Source organism: Scyliorhinus canicula, chromosome 1, assembly GCF_902713615.1.
Source record: "Scyliorhinus canicula chromosome 1, sScyCan1.1, whole genome shotgun sequence".
Classification (NCBI taxonomy): Eukaryota; Metazoa; Chordata; class Chondrichthyes; order Carcharhiniformes; family Scyliorhinidae; genus Scyliorhinus; species Scyliorhinus canicula.
In genome coordinates, this window is record NC_052146.1 from 304,985,028 (window position 1) to 305,001,041 (window position 16,014).

The 16,014-nt window shown below is 43.0% G+C and overlaps 1 protein-coding gene and 1 long non-coding RNA gene across 5 annotated transcripts in view; one reads left to right on the plus strand and one right to left on the minus strand.

The window, feature by feature from the left end:
- LOC119976369 (collagen alpha-1(XII) chain-like) overlaps positions 1–16,014 on the minus strand; it is a 370,037-nt gene that overhangs the window by 261,682 nt on the left and 92,341 nt on the right. For all 4 annotated transcript variants that reach the window (XM_038816870.1, XM_038816860.1, XM_038816879.1 and 1 more), the window contains 5 exons: positions 12,645–12,794; positions 12,418–12,537; positions 7,174–7,338; positions 5,775–5,921; positions 364–509 (listed from right to left, as the gene is read on the minus strand). In XM_038816870.1, coding sequence (XP_038672798.1) covers positions 364–509; positions 5,775–5,921; positions 7,174–7,338; positions 12,418–12,537; positions 12,645–12,794 — 728 coding nt within the window. The remainder of the gene's footprint in view (positions 1–363; positions 510–5,774; positions 5,922–7,173; positions 7,339–12,417; positions 12,538–12,644; positions 12,795–16,014) is intronic.
- LOC119976386 overlaps positions 8,047–16,014 on the plus strand; it is a 71,014-nt gene continuing 63,046 nt past the window's right edge. The window contains exons 1-2 of the long non-coding RNA XR_005462920.1: positions 8,047–8,097; positions 14,266–14,418. This is a non-coding gene — a long non-coding RNA (uncharacterized LOC119976386). The remainder of the gene's footprint in view (positions 8,098–14,265; positions 14,419–16,014) is intronic.

The window sequence follows — 16,014 nt, forward strand, 5'->3', positions numbered from 1 at the left end:
TTCAGCAAAGCCCACAATGATCACAGTCGAAGTTGGAGGTGCCCTCGTTTACAACAATGTTAAAGCAAAGCACTAAAGTCTTGTTAGCCCCATGAACTGAAAGAAGAATGTGACTATATACATTTTGAATATCCAGTTGGATGACTTTCCTATTAATGCTCCTACTGCACATTGTGCAGTGCAGTATATTGACTTCGGGCAAGAGCGGAAACCAAATCTAAAATAAGCATTTACCACTGGGTACAACATCAACTGATCCCAGTTTGACCCGTCAGCCATTACTCTCTCATAAACTCTTTAAATAGCTGTCACAATCCCATTTCTTTAACCTTTATCCACCACATGTAAAATCATGGAACTAACCTCTTCAGTACTCCCTCCACTCAGGGGTTGGTATTCCACCCTGTACCTATCAAAATTTGAATTGGAGTGATCCCAGGTTACTCGGAAGGAGTGATGACTCGGCTCAGAGGTGACCAGGTTTGTTGGAGGGTACAAGTCATCTATAGCTACAAATGTTAAGAGAGAATATGAGTAAGAACTTTAGATTAGAAAAAGCGATTAGATCCTTTTCACTTTAGCATCCACCTGTATCTTGTCCTTCCCGACCTTACTGTTGGATCATTCCAAGCAACTTGCTAAAGTTTCAACAGCAGCAGCAGCACCCAAACCCTGCAACCTCCACCTCCTGGAAAGACAGATGGGCAGCAGTTGCACTTCCCAGCATCCCCCCAAGTCATGTGTTCTCCTCAATTCGACATGCTTTGTCTTTTCACCATCATCAATGGATCAAATTTCTATACCTCACTATGCAACAGCACAGGCAGCAACTTCATCACACGGACTGTAGAGATTTAGAAAGAAGGTCCACCATCATCATAAGGTCAATAAAATCTGGTCTTGTCATAAGAACATAAGAGCTAGGGCAGCACGGTAGCATTGTGGATAGCACAATCGCTTCACAGCTCCAGGGTCCCAGGTTCGATTCCGGCTTGGGTCACTGTCTGCGCGGAATCTGCACATCCTCCCCGTGTGTGCGTGGGTTTCCTCCGGGTGCTCCGGTTTCCTCCCACAGTCCAAAGATGTGCAGGTTAGGTGGATTGGCCATGTTAAATTGCCCTTAGTGCCCAAAATTGCCCTTAGTGTTGGGTGGGGTTACTGGGTTATGGGGATAGGGTGGAGGTGTTGACATTGGGTAGGGTGCTCTTTCCAAGAGCCGGTGCAGACTCAATGGGCCGAATGGCCTCCTTCTGCACTGTAAATTCTATGAACTAGGAGCAGGAGTAGGCCATCTGGCCCCTCGAGCCTGCTCCACCATTCAATGAGATCATGGCTGATCTTTTGTGGCCTCAGCTCCACTTTCCGGCCCGAACACCATAACCATTAATCCCTTTATTCTTCAAAAATCTATCTATCTTTATCTTAAAAACATTTAATTAAGGAGTCTCTACTGCTTCACTGGGCAAGGAATTCCATAGATTCACAACCCTTTGGGTGAAGAAGTTCCTCCTAAACTCAGTCCTAAATCTACTTCCCCTTATTTTGAGGCTATGCCCCCTAGTTCTGCTTTCACCCGCCAGTGGAAACAACCTGCCCGCATCTATCCTATCTATTCCCTTCATAATGCTATATGTTTCTATAACATCCCCCCTCATCCTTCTAAATTCCAACGAGTACAGTGCCAGTCTACTCAACCTCTCCTTGTAATCCAATCCCTTCAACTCTGGGATTAACCTAGTGAATCTCCTCTGCACATCCTCCAGTGCCAGTACGTCCTTTCTCAAGTAAGGAGACCAAAACTGAACTGTACAGATAATTAATTTTAATAACATTATTACCAATTCAGTGCACGCACATTTCTTACTATCTGTTTTTAAAAATACTGTCAGTTATTTAGATTGATGGCCTTGGTCAAAATGATATTCTGTGTTTACTTTGTCTACATTATATTAATGCTTAATCTAACTGCTGAGATTGTTGCTTTGTTGACATTATACTAATGCTTTATCCACACGGGTGAGATTGTTGCTTTGTCGACAGTATATTAGTGCTTTATCTGCACTGACGAGATTGCTGCTTAACCGTTTTTTCTTGAAATTTATGCATCTAGATTTTCTACAATTTCTCCTGTACTTCATATGGATGGGACAGTCTTCACAGATCATTCGGACAATACAGAGATCATCTCCAGTCATTTAGTCCACATTTTTTAGTCATCCTCCAGAGATCTGTTTCAATTTTTGCTTCAGAATCACAGAATTATTAGAACGGAAAAGGAGGCCATTTGGCCCATCGTGTTTGCATGGGCTTTCCAAATGAGCATCATGACTTAGGACCATCCCCCTGCCTTTTCCCCATACCCTGCACATTGTTTCTATTCAAGTGATCATCTAATGCCCCCTTGAATGTCGCGATTGAACCCGCCACCACCATACTTCCAGGCAGAACATTTCAGACCCAAACCACTCGTGTGAAAATGTTTTTTTCTCACATCACATTTTCTTCTTTTGCAAATCACTTTAAATATGTGCCCTCTCATTCTTGATCCTTTTAAGAGCGGGAACAGTTTCTTCCTATCTACTCTATCCAGCCCCCTCGTCATTTTGAACATCTCTATAAAATCACCTCTCAGCCTTCTCTTCAAGGAGAACAGTCCCAATCTTTCCAATCTTATCTTCATAACTGAAGATTCTCATCCCTGGAACCATTATTTTAAACCTCTTCTGCACTCTCTCCAATGTGCTCACTTCCTTCCTATAGTGTGGTGCCCAGAAATGTACACAATAATACAGCTGAGGTCTAACTATTATCTTGTATAAATTCAGCATTACCTCCTTGTGTTTGTACTCTATGTCCCTATTAATAAAGCCCAGAATACTATATGCTTTATTAAAATCTCTTTCCACCTGTCCCTGCTACCTTCAATGATCTATGCTCATAGACACCCAGGTCCCTCTGCGCTTGTACCCCTTTTAGAGTTTTACCCCTTATTTTATATTGTCTCTCTATATTCTTCCTACCAAAATGTATCACCTCACACTTCTCCACATTGAATCTCATCTGTCTCCAACTTGCCCACACCACCAAAATGTCTATGTCCTTTTGAAGTTCAACACTGTTTGCAATACTAACATTTACTTTATGTTTGCTGAGATGACTGACACCAGCACTGAATAATGAACCAGCTTTCATGTTGACAACTCATGTTATCAAGAACCCTCAGCTCAGTTACCATGTGTATGCTAGTCAGCACACTGCTCCCTCTACACTGTCCCATCATTCCACGTGCAACATCCAGCTACCCATATCATCCATTCCAAACCTCTCCTATTTTGCCAAGTTAACATTGCTATACATTCTGTTAAATCAGAACTCTGTCCGTTTCCTTTATTGAACGTATCAATATGGCTGACACTTAAATTAAGAAGTTGAAGCAATTGATATTTTCCTCACTCGCACTCATGCTGACACAATCAATCAAAACAACCCAGTTTGTGACCCATGGCAGAGGTCCAGCTATTGTATGACTCAGTGCAACAGAATGTCCACGTGGTGCACTTTGTCTCATTTCCAGAAATCACAATTTTAATTTGATAGAGACAGCAAAGTGATAATTAGCTTGTGTAAAGAAAAAAATACTGTATGGATCTAACACTGATATTTTGCAGACTACTTTTCAACTTAAACATGAGTGGGCAGCCTGTCTACACCTATTTTGCCTCCTCTGCCCAATCTCCTGCCTGCTTTCCCAGAGGAATCTGCCAAATCCATGTGTTTACAGTGACTACTGAAGGGTTCCAGCCAGCAGACTGCATTTACTCCAGGAAACTAACTCAACCTGTTCCCTCTCCACACATTGATTTTGTAAATTCTGCCTGGAAAGCATGTGAAAGCAAATAATTTAACTGTTTCCTACTCTGTTGGGCTGTCAGCAGTAAGCAATAAGCCAAAAGGTTGCAGGATCGCATGCACAGCTGCCTAAAAAGCAGGATAGTTCCTTTTCACAGATGGGCCACGAGACCTTCAGGGATGACCTGATTGATCTCCTCATGGGGCTTGTGGCATACAGGGGCCCAACAGCGTGCTTGTTAATTCCCCAAGATAAAAGCCAGCCCAGGAAGGAGCCGGCTTCTCAGTATGGTCCTGGCTGGGACTGGGACTGTTGCTTCGTTGCTATATTTTCTAGCTGTGGGTTGGAAATAAAGTTATTTGACTCACCTTTTCAGGTTCCTCATTGATTACAAAATGTCAGTTAGACACAATATGGACAATGGTTGATTCTGTTTCTAAACAACTAAGAAGACTATGTTTTGGTATTTACATCCAGTGAGTGCATTACAGGGAATATAATTAGATCATATCTCCGCTCCGGGTCAGAAAGCTGTGAGGTTGTATCTTGCTTTATACAGGCTGGTACCTCTGTACCGAGGTAGTGCTACACCATTGGAGGTATTGAATGCAATTTCTTGGCCCTTCCTGCTGGCAGGATCTTCCAGTCCTACCGATAGCAACCCCCAGCAGTGTGTTCCCCAGCAGCGGAGGGTGCGGGCCACGCAAAATCCTGTAGACATTGGCTGGTCCGGACAATCCCGCCACCAGCCAGTGGTGGGCTGCCTCAGCTGCTGGAAAGCACGCTGCTTGAGGGTTTGGAAAATCCCACCCAATGCCTTTCAAATGAGTCATTGAACAGATGCCCAAATTGCACCTCGTATGCTGGACATACAAGGTACGTATCACTTTTCAAAGATGTGCAGGGGAGCTATCCACAGTATCCTAGCTCATATTTGACCTTCAGCCAACATCACTCTATGGTCATTTCACGATGCCATCTTTGGAAACTCGCAGTGCATAATATGGCTGCCAGTTTCCTATATTATATAGTGATGTACTTTAAAGGACCTCTTCAATAAATGCTGAAAAAAGGTTTGGACATTTCGAAGTTGTAATAATAATCTTTATTGTCACAAGTAGGCTTAAAATAACACTGCAATGAAGTCACTGTGAAAAGCCCCCTAGTCACCACAGTCCGGGTACATTGAGGTAGAACTCAGAACGTCCAATTCACCTAACAGCATGCCTTTCGTGACTTGTGGGAGGAAACCAGAGCACCCGGAGGAAACCCACGCAGACACAGGGAGAACATGCAGACTATTCACAGACAGTAATCCAAGCGGAAATTGAACCTGGGACCCTGGTGCTATGAAGCAACAGTGCTATGTAAAGTCAAGTTTTTTTGCTTCCCATTTGAGAGGAAGGACCAAAAATAAAAATAATATAATTAGGTTGTTCCAGCCTTGGTCCTTCATCTTGTGACATGTTTGGGCTCATTATTGCTGCATTAAGTGGGGCTTCCACATCTAGTTTACCCATATGCTGCTTTCAAGGGCTTGACTTTCTCCTAAACTCTGCTGCCAAAAAGAATTTTTGGTCGTATTGTATTAGCATAAAATATCTTTCTTGCAACGTGACTTATTGGAGAAGGCCAGGACTAACATTGTTACACAACAAGAGAATCCACAGAATAATGTCTTGCCATTATTAAGACACCAACAGTACGCAGTGGGTCATCACTCCATTTCTGACTCCTGAAACTGAAGGGAATTGGATGAATATTTGAGAACAGAAAGATCTGGAGGGCCGTGGGGAAAGAGCAGCAGGGTTGGATGAATTGAATAGCTCTTGCACAGGCATAATAGGCCAAATGGGCTCCTTCAATGCTGCATGATTCTCTGGGCAGTGCTTATTGAAATCAAATATCAAATATTATTTCTTACTTGGCCCCTTCACGCTGTTACAGAGGTTTGTGGTGAGGTCATCAACAATTTCAACAAGAAGAGCAAAATCAGCTACATTGTACATATGGACATCATCTGGATCAGTCGCAATCGTTCTCAATTCAGCTTCATCAGCATTCTTAATACCTAAAAAAACATCAGAATGGACAATAATCAGTATTCACAGGGACACAGTGGCATAATAGTGATGTTGCTGGACTAGTCATCCAGAAGTGCAGGCTAATGCTCTGGGGACATGGGTTCAAATCCCATGATGGCAACTGGTCGAATTTAAATTTAATTAATAAATCTGGAATTAAAAGCTAGTCTGAGGTAACCATGAAACGATCATAGATTGCCGTAAAAACCTATCTGGTTCAGGGAAGGAAATCTACCACCCTGACCTGGTCTGACCTACGTGGTTGACTCTTAAATGCCCAATGAAATGACTGAGCCAGCCACTAGTTCAAGGGAAATTAGGGGTGGGCAAAAATTACTGGCTTTGCTAGCGAAGCCCACATCCCACAAAAGAATTTTAAAAACTCAAAAATTACTGAAAGGTACAGCACAATGACCTCAAATCTTCAAATCTTTCCATCCTCCCTCCCCATCCAAAATTTCTTCAACCCATCTTTAGGTTCTGATGTAGTCTATGTAATATCCCTTAACCGATCCCAGCGCTCTACAATTCTCTTCCAATCACTTTACACCCCTTCAAAAGCCTTATCCTATTAATGGTCTCGCTGGTCACGGGTTTCATACTTCAGCATGTAATACTCCACCACCAACCCCTTCCCTCCAATAAAAGATCCCTCAGGCATTTTATTAGCGAGAGTATTAGAAACTAGGCCTCCTGAAGTGGATTCAGCAACATCTTTCCCATCCTTAATTCAATGTAATGCCTGAGAGGTTGTGAATATTGAGGAACAATTTCCAATGCTCAGTCCTCAGAACAGAATTGCATATGTAAAATTTAGTATGATTCGCTATCAATTACAAACTTTGTAAATTACCCTCATGCTAAAGTCTTTTTGTGAAACTTAATGCAACAGATATTAACTGAGATGGATATCATAGTGTACATGTCACTATACTAGCAATCCAGAGAATGCAATTTCAAATCCCACTATTGTCAGCTTGAGACTTTTAACTTTGTCTTTTAAAAAATATCGAAATTAAAAATTACAATCAGCTAAATTGTCAGTCTGTCAAAGAAACTCGACTGGTATATGAGGGGTCAGAGTGTCAGATTAGACTTATAATAATGATACTACATTGATCGGTCAAGTTCAGAGTTTGGGTATTCTGTCACAGAGCCTGATCTTCCTAACATATTTTCAATACTCAACATCCCTTCCAGCTTCGAGAGGGCCCTCCCTTTTACACCATATCAACTTACCAACGGCATACAGCTCCACTCCCATCTCCCGCAAAGTCTCCGAGGGGAGGGCAACATCATCTTGTGACTTGCCATCGGTGATGAGGACACCGATCTTGCGAGCATTTGGACGAGCACCTGCATCAGCCTTGAAGTTCTTTTCCAATATGTAGCTGAGAGCCATGCCTGAGACAAACAAAAAAGGGCACCTTGTGTCAATGATTGAGGGAAGATTCACTTTTATACCAGTAGTTGGTTGAAGGCTTTGACTAAGAGATCGTATTTTCTCCTTTGAGTTACAAGGTGAAGGGTTCGATGAATGCTGATTAGTAAATGGGGCGGGATTCTCCGATCCCCCAGCTGCATATTTGTCAGTGGTACGCCGTTCGCTGGCGGCAAGATTCTATGCTTCCGCTACTTGGCAATGGGATTTCCCATTGAATCCACCCCATGCAGGCGGGTGTGCACTTCCGACGGGAAAAGGCATTCGCAATGGCCGGAAAATTCCGCTCATGGTCTCTAACCATTGCATCATCAGCCAGTGGGGGATTCATGTCTGGAAGGAGTAATCATTGTTCCCACCTCTGAGTCTGCCCTCCAACACGGCAAATCAGTCTATGACTAAGATACCAAAATTTATTTTTCCCATTGGTGGAAATTCTTAAATCCCCTTGAAAGAACATAAGAACTCCATGGGGAGAGGGTTTAATTATTTTATGATTCGCACATTGTGAATTTTCAATCCTCAGAAAAATAAACAAAATTTCAACAAAATGTATTATAAGCTTTCCTATAGAAAGTAAGAGGTGACAGGAAAGCTTTACAGATTTTGTAATCTTGAACATTGAAATTTCATTGAATATTTAGAGTGGTTACCTTTCATTTATTTCAAAGGCTGCCATCTATTAAACCCAGCTTCAATCTCCCACATCTCGAGAATTCACGGTAAATGCATATTATTCCTTTACTTTTAGAGCCTCTGAGTAATGGCCAATGCAATATGAAAGGGGTATGATAATAAATTATTTTGTAGGTCTATAAAGCTCCAACAAGGGCTTATTTAGAGTACTGTGTTCAACTCTGGGTTCCTAACTTCAGGGAGGAGATTTTCATCCCAGCAGGGACACAGTTGTCAATTCACCAGAATAATACCTTGACGTAAAAGGTTTAAATTATGAAGACAGGATGCATTGACTTGGCTTGCATTCCTCTGATTATAGAAGATTAAGGATGATCTACTTGAGGTGTTTAAAGATGTTGATCAGGTAGATATAGAGAAACTATTTCCACTGGTGGTGGAGTTCAGAACAGGGAGCTTAATCATAAAATTAGATTTCGGTCATTCATTCAGGAATAAAGTCAGAAAACACATTTTCAATCAGATTATGGAGTAAATGTGAAACTCTCCCCCCCCCCCCCCCAAAAGCAGTGAAAATTGAAGAGGGGGGAGGGGGGTCGTCAACTGAATACTTTAAAACTGAGATCAAGTGTGAGGTAAGAGTGTTAATTAGGAGTTGTTGAATCAGGACAGGTGGACGGAGTTAAACTGCAGATCACTTATGATCTAACTGAAAAGTGGAACAGATTAAAGGGGCTGAATGGCTTGTTCTCACTCCTTTGTGCCTAAATGAACATCCGGATAGAACATAGAACAGTACAGCACAGTGCAGGCCCTTCGGCCCACGCTGTTGTGCCGACCATTTATCCTGATCTAAGATCAACCTAACCTACACCCCTTCAATTTATTGCTGTCCATTTAAGAATCACTTAAATGTCCCTAAAGACTCTGACTCCAGCACCTCTGCTGGCAGTGCATTCCACGCACTCACCACTCTCTGTGTAAACCTCTGACATGTCCCCTACACCTTCCTCCAATCACCTTAAAATTATGTCCCCTCGTGACAGCCATTTCTGCCCTGGGGAAAAGTCTCTGGCGATCCACTCTATCCATGCCTCTCATCACCTTGTTCACCTCTATCAAGTCACCTCTCTTCCTTCTTCGCTCCAGTGAGAAAAGCCCGAGCTCTCTCAATCTTTCTTCATAAGACATGCCCTCCAGTCCAGGCAGCATCTTGGTAAATCTCCTCTACACTCTCTCCAAAGCATCCACAACCTTTCTATAATGAGGCAACCAGAACTGGACACAATATTCCAAGTGTGGTTCTAACCAGGGTTTTATAAAGCTGCGGCAAAACCTCACGGCTCTTAAACTCAATCCCCCTGCTAATGAAAGCCAACACACCATACGCCTTCTTAAGAACCTGATCAACCTGGGTGGCAATTTTGGGGGATCTATATACGTGGACCCCAAGATCACCCTGTTCCGCCACATTTCTAAGAATCCTGCCTTTAACCTTGTATGCAGCAATCAAATTCGACCTTCCAAATTGAATTACTTCACATTTATCCATGTTGAACTCCATCTGCGACTTCTCACCCCAGCTCTGCATCCTGTCAATGTCCTGTTGTAACCTGCAGCAGCCCTCAACACTATCTACAACTCCACCAACCTTTGTGTCATCGGCAATCTTACTAACCCACTCTTCCATTTCCTCATCTAAGTCACTTATAAAAACCACAAAGAGCAGAGGTCCCACAACAGATCCCTGCAGGACACCACTAGTCAACGACCTCCAGGCAGAATACTTTCCATGCACTACCACTCGCTGTCTTCTTTCGGTCAGCCAATTCTGTATCCAGACAGCCAGATTTCCCTGTATCCCATGCCCCCTAACTTTCTGAATGAACCTACCATGGGGAACCTTATCAAATGCCTTACTGAAATCCATATACACCACATCCACTGCCTGACCTTCATCAATGTTTCTCGTTACATCCTCAAATAATTCAATGAGGCTTGTGAGGCATGACCTTCCCGTCACAAAGCCATGCTGACAATCTTTAATCAAACTATATTTTTCTAAATAATCATAAATCCTATCTCTCAGAATCCTTTCCAATATTTTGCTGACTGGTCTGTAATTCCCAGGGATTTCCGTATTCTCTTTCTTGAACAGGGGAACAACATTCGCCTCCTTCCAATCATCCGGTACTACTCCAGTGGAGAGTGAGGAAGCAAAGATCACGCCGCAGCAATCTCCTCCCTCGCTTCCCGTAGCAACCTTGGGTATATCCTGTCAGGCCCAGGGGACTTATCTATCTTGATGCTTTTAAAAATTTCCAGCACATCCTCCTTCTTAATATCAACCTGTTCGAGTCTATTAACCTGGCTCACGCTGTTTTTTGAGCAACAAAGTCCCTCTCTCTCGTGAATATTGAAGCAAAATATTCATTTAGGGCCTCCCCTATCTCCTCAGACTCAAGGCACAAGTTCCCCCCACTATCCCTGATCAGCCCTACTCTCACTCTGTTCATCCTCTTATTTCTCACATAAGTGTAGAATGCCTTGGCGTTTTGCCTAATCCTTCCTGCCCGGACTTTTTCATGCCCCCTTCTAGCTCTCCTAAGTCCATTTTTGAGTTCCTTCCTGACTACCTTGTAACCCTCTAGAGCCATGCCAGATCCTTGCTTCCTCAACCTTACGTAAACTCCTCTTGACTAGGAGCTCCACTTCTCTTGTCATCCAAGGCTCCTTCACCTTACCATTCCTTCCTCGTCTCAGTGGGTCAAAACTATTTAGCACACGCAGCAAGTGCTCCTTAAACAACCCCCACATTACTGTTGTGCATTTCCCCAAGAACAACTGTTCCCACTTTATCCTCCTCAGCTCCTGTCTTAATAGCAGTATAATTTCCCCTCCCCCAATTAAATACCTTTCTATACTGTCTGTTTCTATACCTCTCCATGACTATGGTAAAGGTCAAGGAGTTGTGGTCATTGTCACCGAAATGCTCTCCCACCGAGACATCTGACACGTGGCCTGGTTCGTTGCCAAGCACCAAATCCAATGTGGCCTCCCCCCAATCGACCTGTCTACATATTGAGTCAGGAATCCTTCCTGTACACACCTGACAAAATCTGCTCCTTCCTAAAGATGGAGGTTCCAGTCAATATTAGGGAAGTTGGTCACCCATGACAACAACTCTGTTACTTCTGCACCTTTCCAAGATCTGTCGCCCAATCTGTTCCTCCATGTCTCTGCTGCTCTTGGGAGGTCTATTGAAAACTCCAAATAAAGTGACTGCTCCTTTCTTGTTTCTGATGTTCCACCCATATTGACTCAGTAGAGAAACCCTCCTCGACAACATCCTTTTCTACAGCTGTGATGCACTCCCTAATTAACAGTGCCACTCCCCCTCCACTTTTACCTCCCTCGCTAATCTTCTTAAAACATCTAAACCCCAGAACATCTAACAACCATTCCTGCCCCTCTGAAATCCGTGGGCGCGATTCTCCGCCCCCCACGCCGGGTTGGAGAATAGCGGGAGGGCCTCCCGACATTTTTCACGCCCTCCCGCTATTCTCCCCCCCACGCCTAACCCATGCCACAAATCGCCGCTCATTCTCCGAGACCGATCAGCCGAGCGAGGCCTTCACATCCGTTTCAACACGGCAGCAAACACACCTGCTCGCTGCCGTCATGAAACGGGCGCCAGATGCCCATCTGGCGCCCGTTTCATGACGGCAGCGAGCAGGTGTGTTTGCTGCCGTGTTGGGGCATCTGGGGTCCCGATTGGCACAGCAGTACCACGGCTGTGCCAAGTGGGGCATAGGCCCGCGATCGGTGCCCACCGATCGCGGGCAGTGCGTCCGTAACGGACGCACTCTTTTCCCTCCACCGCCCCGCAAGATCAAGCCGCCACATCTTGCGAGGCGGCTGAGGGAAAAGACGGCATCTGCGCATGCGCTGATGTCATCGGCCGCGTCAGCCGGCGTGACGCTTGACGTATGGCCTTGACGACCATCGTCAAGGCCGCGCCGCCGTGACGCATGGGGCCGCGCTCCTAGCCCCGCCCGGGGGGGAGAATCGGCCCCAGAAGTGGGCGCGAAGGCTGCCGTGGGTCACGGCCTGTCCCACGGCAGCCTTTATGATTCTCCGCATTTGCGGAGAATCTCGCCCCATGTCTCTGTAATGGCCACAACATCGTAGTTCCAAGTGCTAATCCATGCTTTAAGTTCATCTCCCTTATTCCTGACACTCCTTGCATTGAAACAGACACACTTAAACCCATTTCACTGAGTGCAACTTTGTCTTATCAACTGTCTATCCTTCCTCACAGACTCGCTGCATACTATTTCTGCCTGTTCAGCAGCTATCCTATCCTCTGATCCATAGCTCTGGTTCCACAGGATAAAACAGCTTACCTGTTAAGGTGTTGCCGCCTTTGTAAGGTAAAGCAGCCACAGCAGTCAGTAAACTCTGCTTGTCCTTGTATGTGTTCAGGTTCCACTCGGTCCTTGGATCTCCACTGTACTGGGCCAAACCTGAATATTCAGACAAGGTAGTGTGTTTTTTTTTCATTTGTGGAGGGATGGAGATAAGCAAGTTGATGGATTGAAACCAGACTAGCTAATAAAAAGGGAGAGCTCACCAAATTGTACTCTTCTTGGACTAATATCGAAGACTTGAACCAGCTTGGCGATGAAGCTTCTGATCTGGCGGAAGTTAAGTCGCCCAATACTCCATGATCCATCCACAAGCAGTACGATATCAGCAGCTGCCTTGGTGGTACATTGCACCCCTGTCACAGTTGGAAAACAGTTATCACGAGGAACACATTTTTGATACAAACTTTGAGTCTACTTTAAAAAAAAGAAATTATATGTATTAAGCATCACTTTCTGTTTCAGTTATTTGACAATTAGACATGTAATCGTCAAAATATAAAAGACAATTTGCATCAGAAATGGCTATGCAACAAAAGTAAATACAGTGAGAATTTGCTGTAATGCTCACCTTTGCAACTGACATTAAATGATCTCTATAGAGTTTAGGAATGAAATTGGAGTTAAAAGTGACAGTGGCTTCATGACAATAGGTTGACCAAACCTTTTTTGGTTTGACATGGGAGAATAGTTTTATGTCACTTTTGTCACACAATATCATAGTATAATTTTGTCACAGTCCCAGAGGACCAGTGGCTGCTCTCCCCTTCAAGAGAGAGCTGACAAATGGTGATTTAATCTGAGGGTCACCACACCTCCGCTAAGGGGCAAGGTGAGAAGGTAGAGGCCTTGATGAATAACCTAGGGGGTCTGTTAGCTCAATGGCTGGACAGCTGGTTTGTGATGCGGAGTGATGCCAGGAGCCCAATTTCAATTTCCATACCAGCCAAGCTTATATTATTACGTATACGTGACACAAAGGCATATTTAGTTGCAGTTCACACATTTGTGTCACATGTTTTTAAGCAGAACAGAAAATACATTTTAGCAGCTTTTCTTTTGAATGAAAAATGCACCTTTTTAAAGCTACAACACCATTGGTCATGGATAGATATTTATACTTTAACCCTAGCACGTAGCTACAAATAATATATTCCAAAGTTAACACTCAATGTAGCTTTTTGCATCAGAATTTTATGCAATGGATCATTAATTATCTATTATTCCACAAAGTAGACTCATCAATTGTCAAATTACCCAATTTTATCTTCCCTCATTGAAGCACCCCAACTCTCAATGACCTTGGATTACCAGCTTCCTTGTCAGTTCATTTTGAATAAGGGTTATTACTTTACGGAGAACTTCCTTAATGCTCTCCAGCTTAAATGTATCCAATGTTTTTGAAGATCCTTTGTATTCAATATCAAACATTCATTGTGTCCAATCCCAAACCAAATGCTATAAGAACACCAAATTGGAGGAAAACGATGATACAGCAAATCACATACTCAATTCTAGCAAATCAAACAACAGGTACATTAATATAATCACATATAAATGTTCATGATTTCAACACGAAAACACACAACACAAACTAAAAAACAGTATCCAAGTTTCTCAAGCTCGATTATTTGCATAAATGAACTGAAGTATGAAACAATTCTCTTTAGCTGGAGGCAGAAAGCTTTAATACATGGGAAGAAAATGTAAAAGATTGCATTGCACAAACACCAAAGACCACAATACGCAGAGAGGTGTTGAAAATAATGTTTATTTAAATTTGTAGCGTGCTTGCGACTAGTTCAACAACACTTTCTTTTTTTGCAGATTTCGTGACAATCCACGCAATTGCTGGCTACATAACATGCAATAACTTATGGCTTTTGCCCTGATGTGTACTCAGCTTGGTTAATTCACTCGATGGCTCAACATGTTTCTTCCGTGCTCATGTGTGACTCCTGTTTCAATGGGCGAAATACGGTAAGCGGATACAGTGTTAGCTACTAAATTAAAATGGAATGGGCATGGGGGAAGTCCTCTTCTAAATGAACATCAAAAATTAATATTCTATTGCATCCCAAAGGGAGAAATAAGTATTAATCAGAGTTGCTGATCCATGTGCGATATAAATACTGTGCATGATCATGACTGGAAAAAAAAGAACAAGTTTATATTTTGAAGCAAGTAAAGACATCTTACAATGTGTTCAGTGAACTGGAAAATAGCTACACTGGTAAACTTTGCGACAGGATAAGATCAAACTTGCAAATTTCCCATATGATCATTTAGTACACTCATCTGTGAATGTTATGTCAATTCAGTTAAACAGGTGAATGCCTGAATATAAACAAATCAAAGAAGAATGTAGTCAGAGAAGATTTATTGCTGCAAAGATTGAACGTTAAGTTTTGTGAGTGGAAACTCCAAGCCCTGCATTCAAACTAATCTATTGTCCTTCAGTTACAAAGCCTTCATCAGTAAGCTTTGTTGTTGCCCATTTATTAAAGTTCAATAATAAAAGTTCCAAGTGGTTTCATTGGGCATTGGCATCAATGTTGGAACAGGAGGGATCTGTACAGTTGGGACAGACTCTACCTGAACCGATCTAGGACCAGTGTTCTAGCGGAGAGGATAAATAGAGTGGTATCAAGGACTTTAAACTAGCAAGAAGGGAAAGGTAAAACTACAGGAAGTAAAATGGTGAATGGGAAGCAAAACAGCAGGTTAGCACGTTGGGGGGTGGGTACAACTACATGGAAAGTTATGAAAAAAAGATAAAGGGAAGAAGAACTCAGGAGATGTTATTAATGGAGGTATTAGGATTCACAAAGAAGGTATAAAAACTAGCATAAAGGCACTTTACTTGAATCCCGTAGCATACAAAACAAGATAAATGAGTTGACGGGACAAATTATCACAAATGAGAATGATTTAGTGGCCATTACAGAGACATGCTTCAAGGATGGTCATGACTGGGAGTTAAATATCTGGGGGTATCAGGTTGTTCGGAAGGACAGACAGGAAGGTAAGGGTGTAGCTCTGATATTTAAGAATGACATCAGGGCGGTAGTGAGAAATGATATAGGTTCTATGGAGAAAATGGTTGAATCCATTTGGGTGAAAATTAGAAATAGTAAGGAGAAAAGGACACTAAAAGGCGTACTCTATAGGCTACCAAATAATTACATCACGATGGGGCGGGCAATAAACAAATAAATAACTGATGCATGTAAAAATGGTATGGCAATTAACATGGGGGATTTTAATCTTCATGTTGATTGGTCAAACCAGGTAGGTCAGGACAGCCTTGATGAGGGGTTTGTGGAACGTATCTGCGATAGTTTCCTCGAACAGTATGTAATGGAACCCACGAGGGAGCAAGCTATTCTAGATCTGGTCCTGTGTAATGTGACAGGAATAATTAATGATCTAATGGTTAGGGATCCTCTCGGAAGGAGTGATCACAGTATGGTTGAATTTGAAATACAGATGGAGCGTGAGATGGGAGCACCCAGAGGAAACCCAAGCAGACACAGGGAGAATGTGCAGACTCCGCACATACCAACCCAAGCAGGA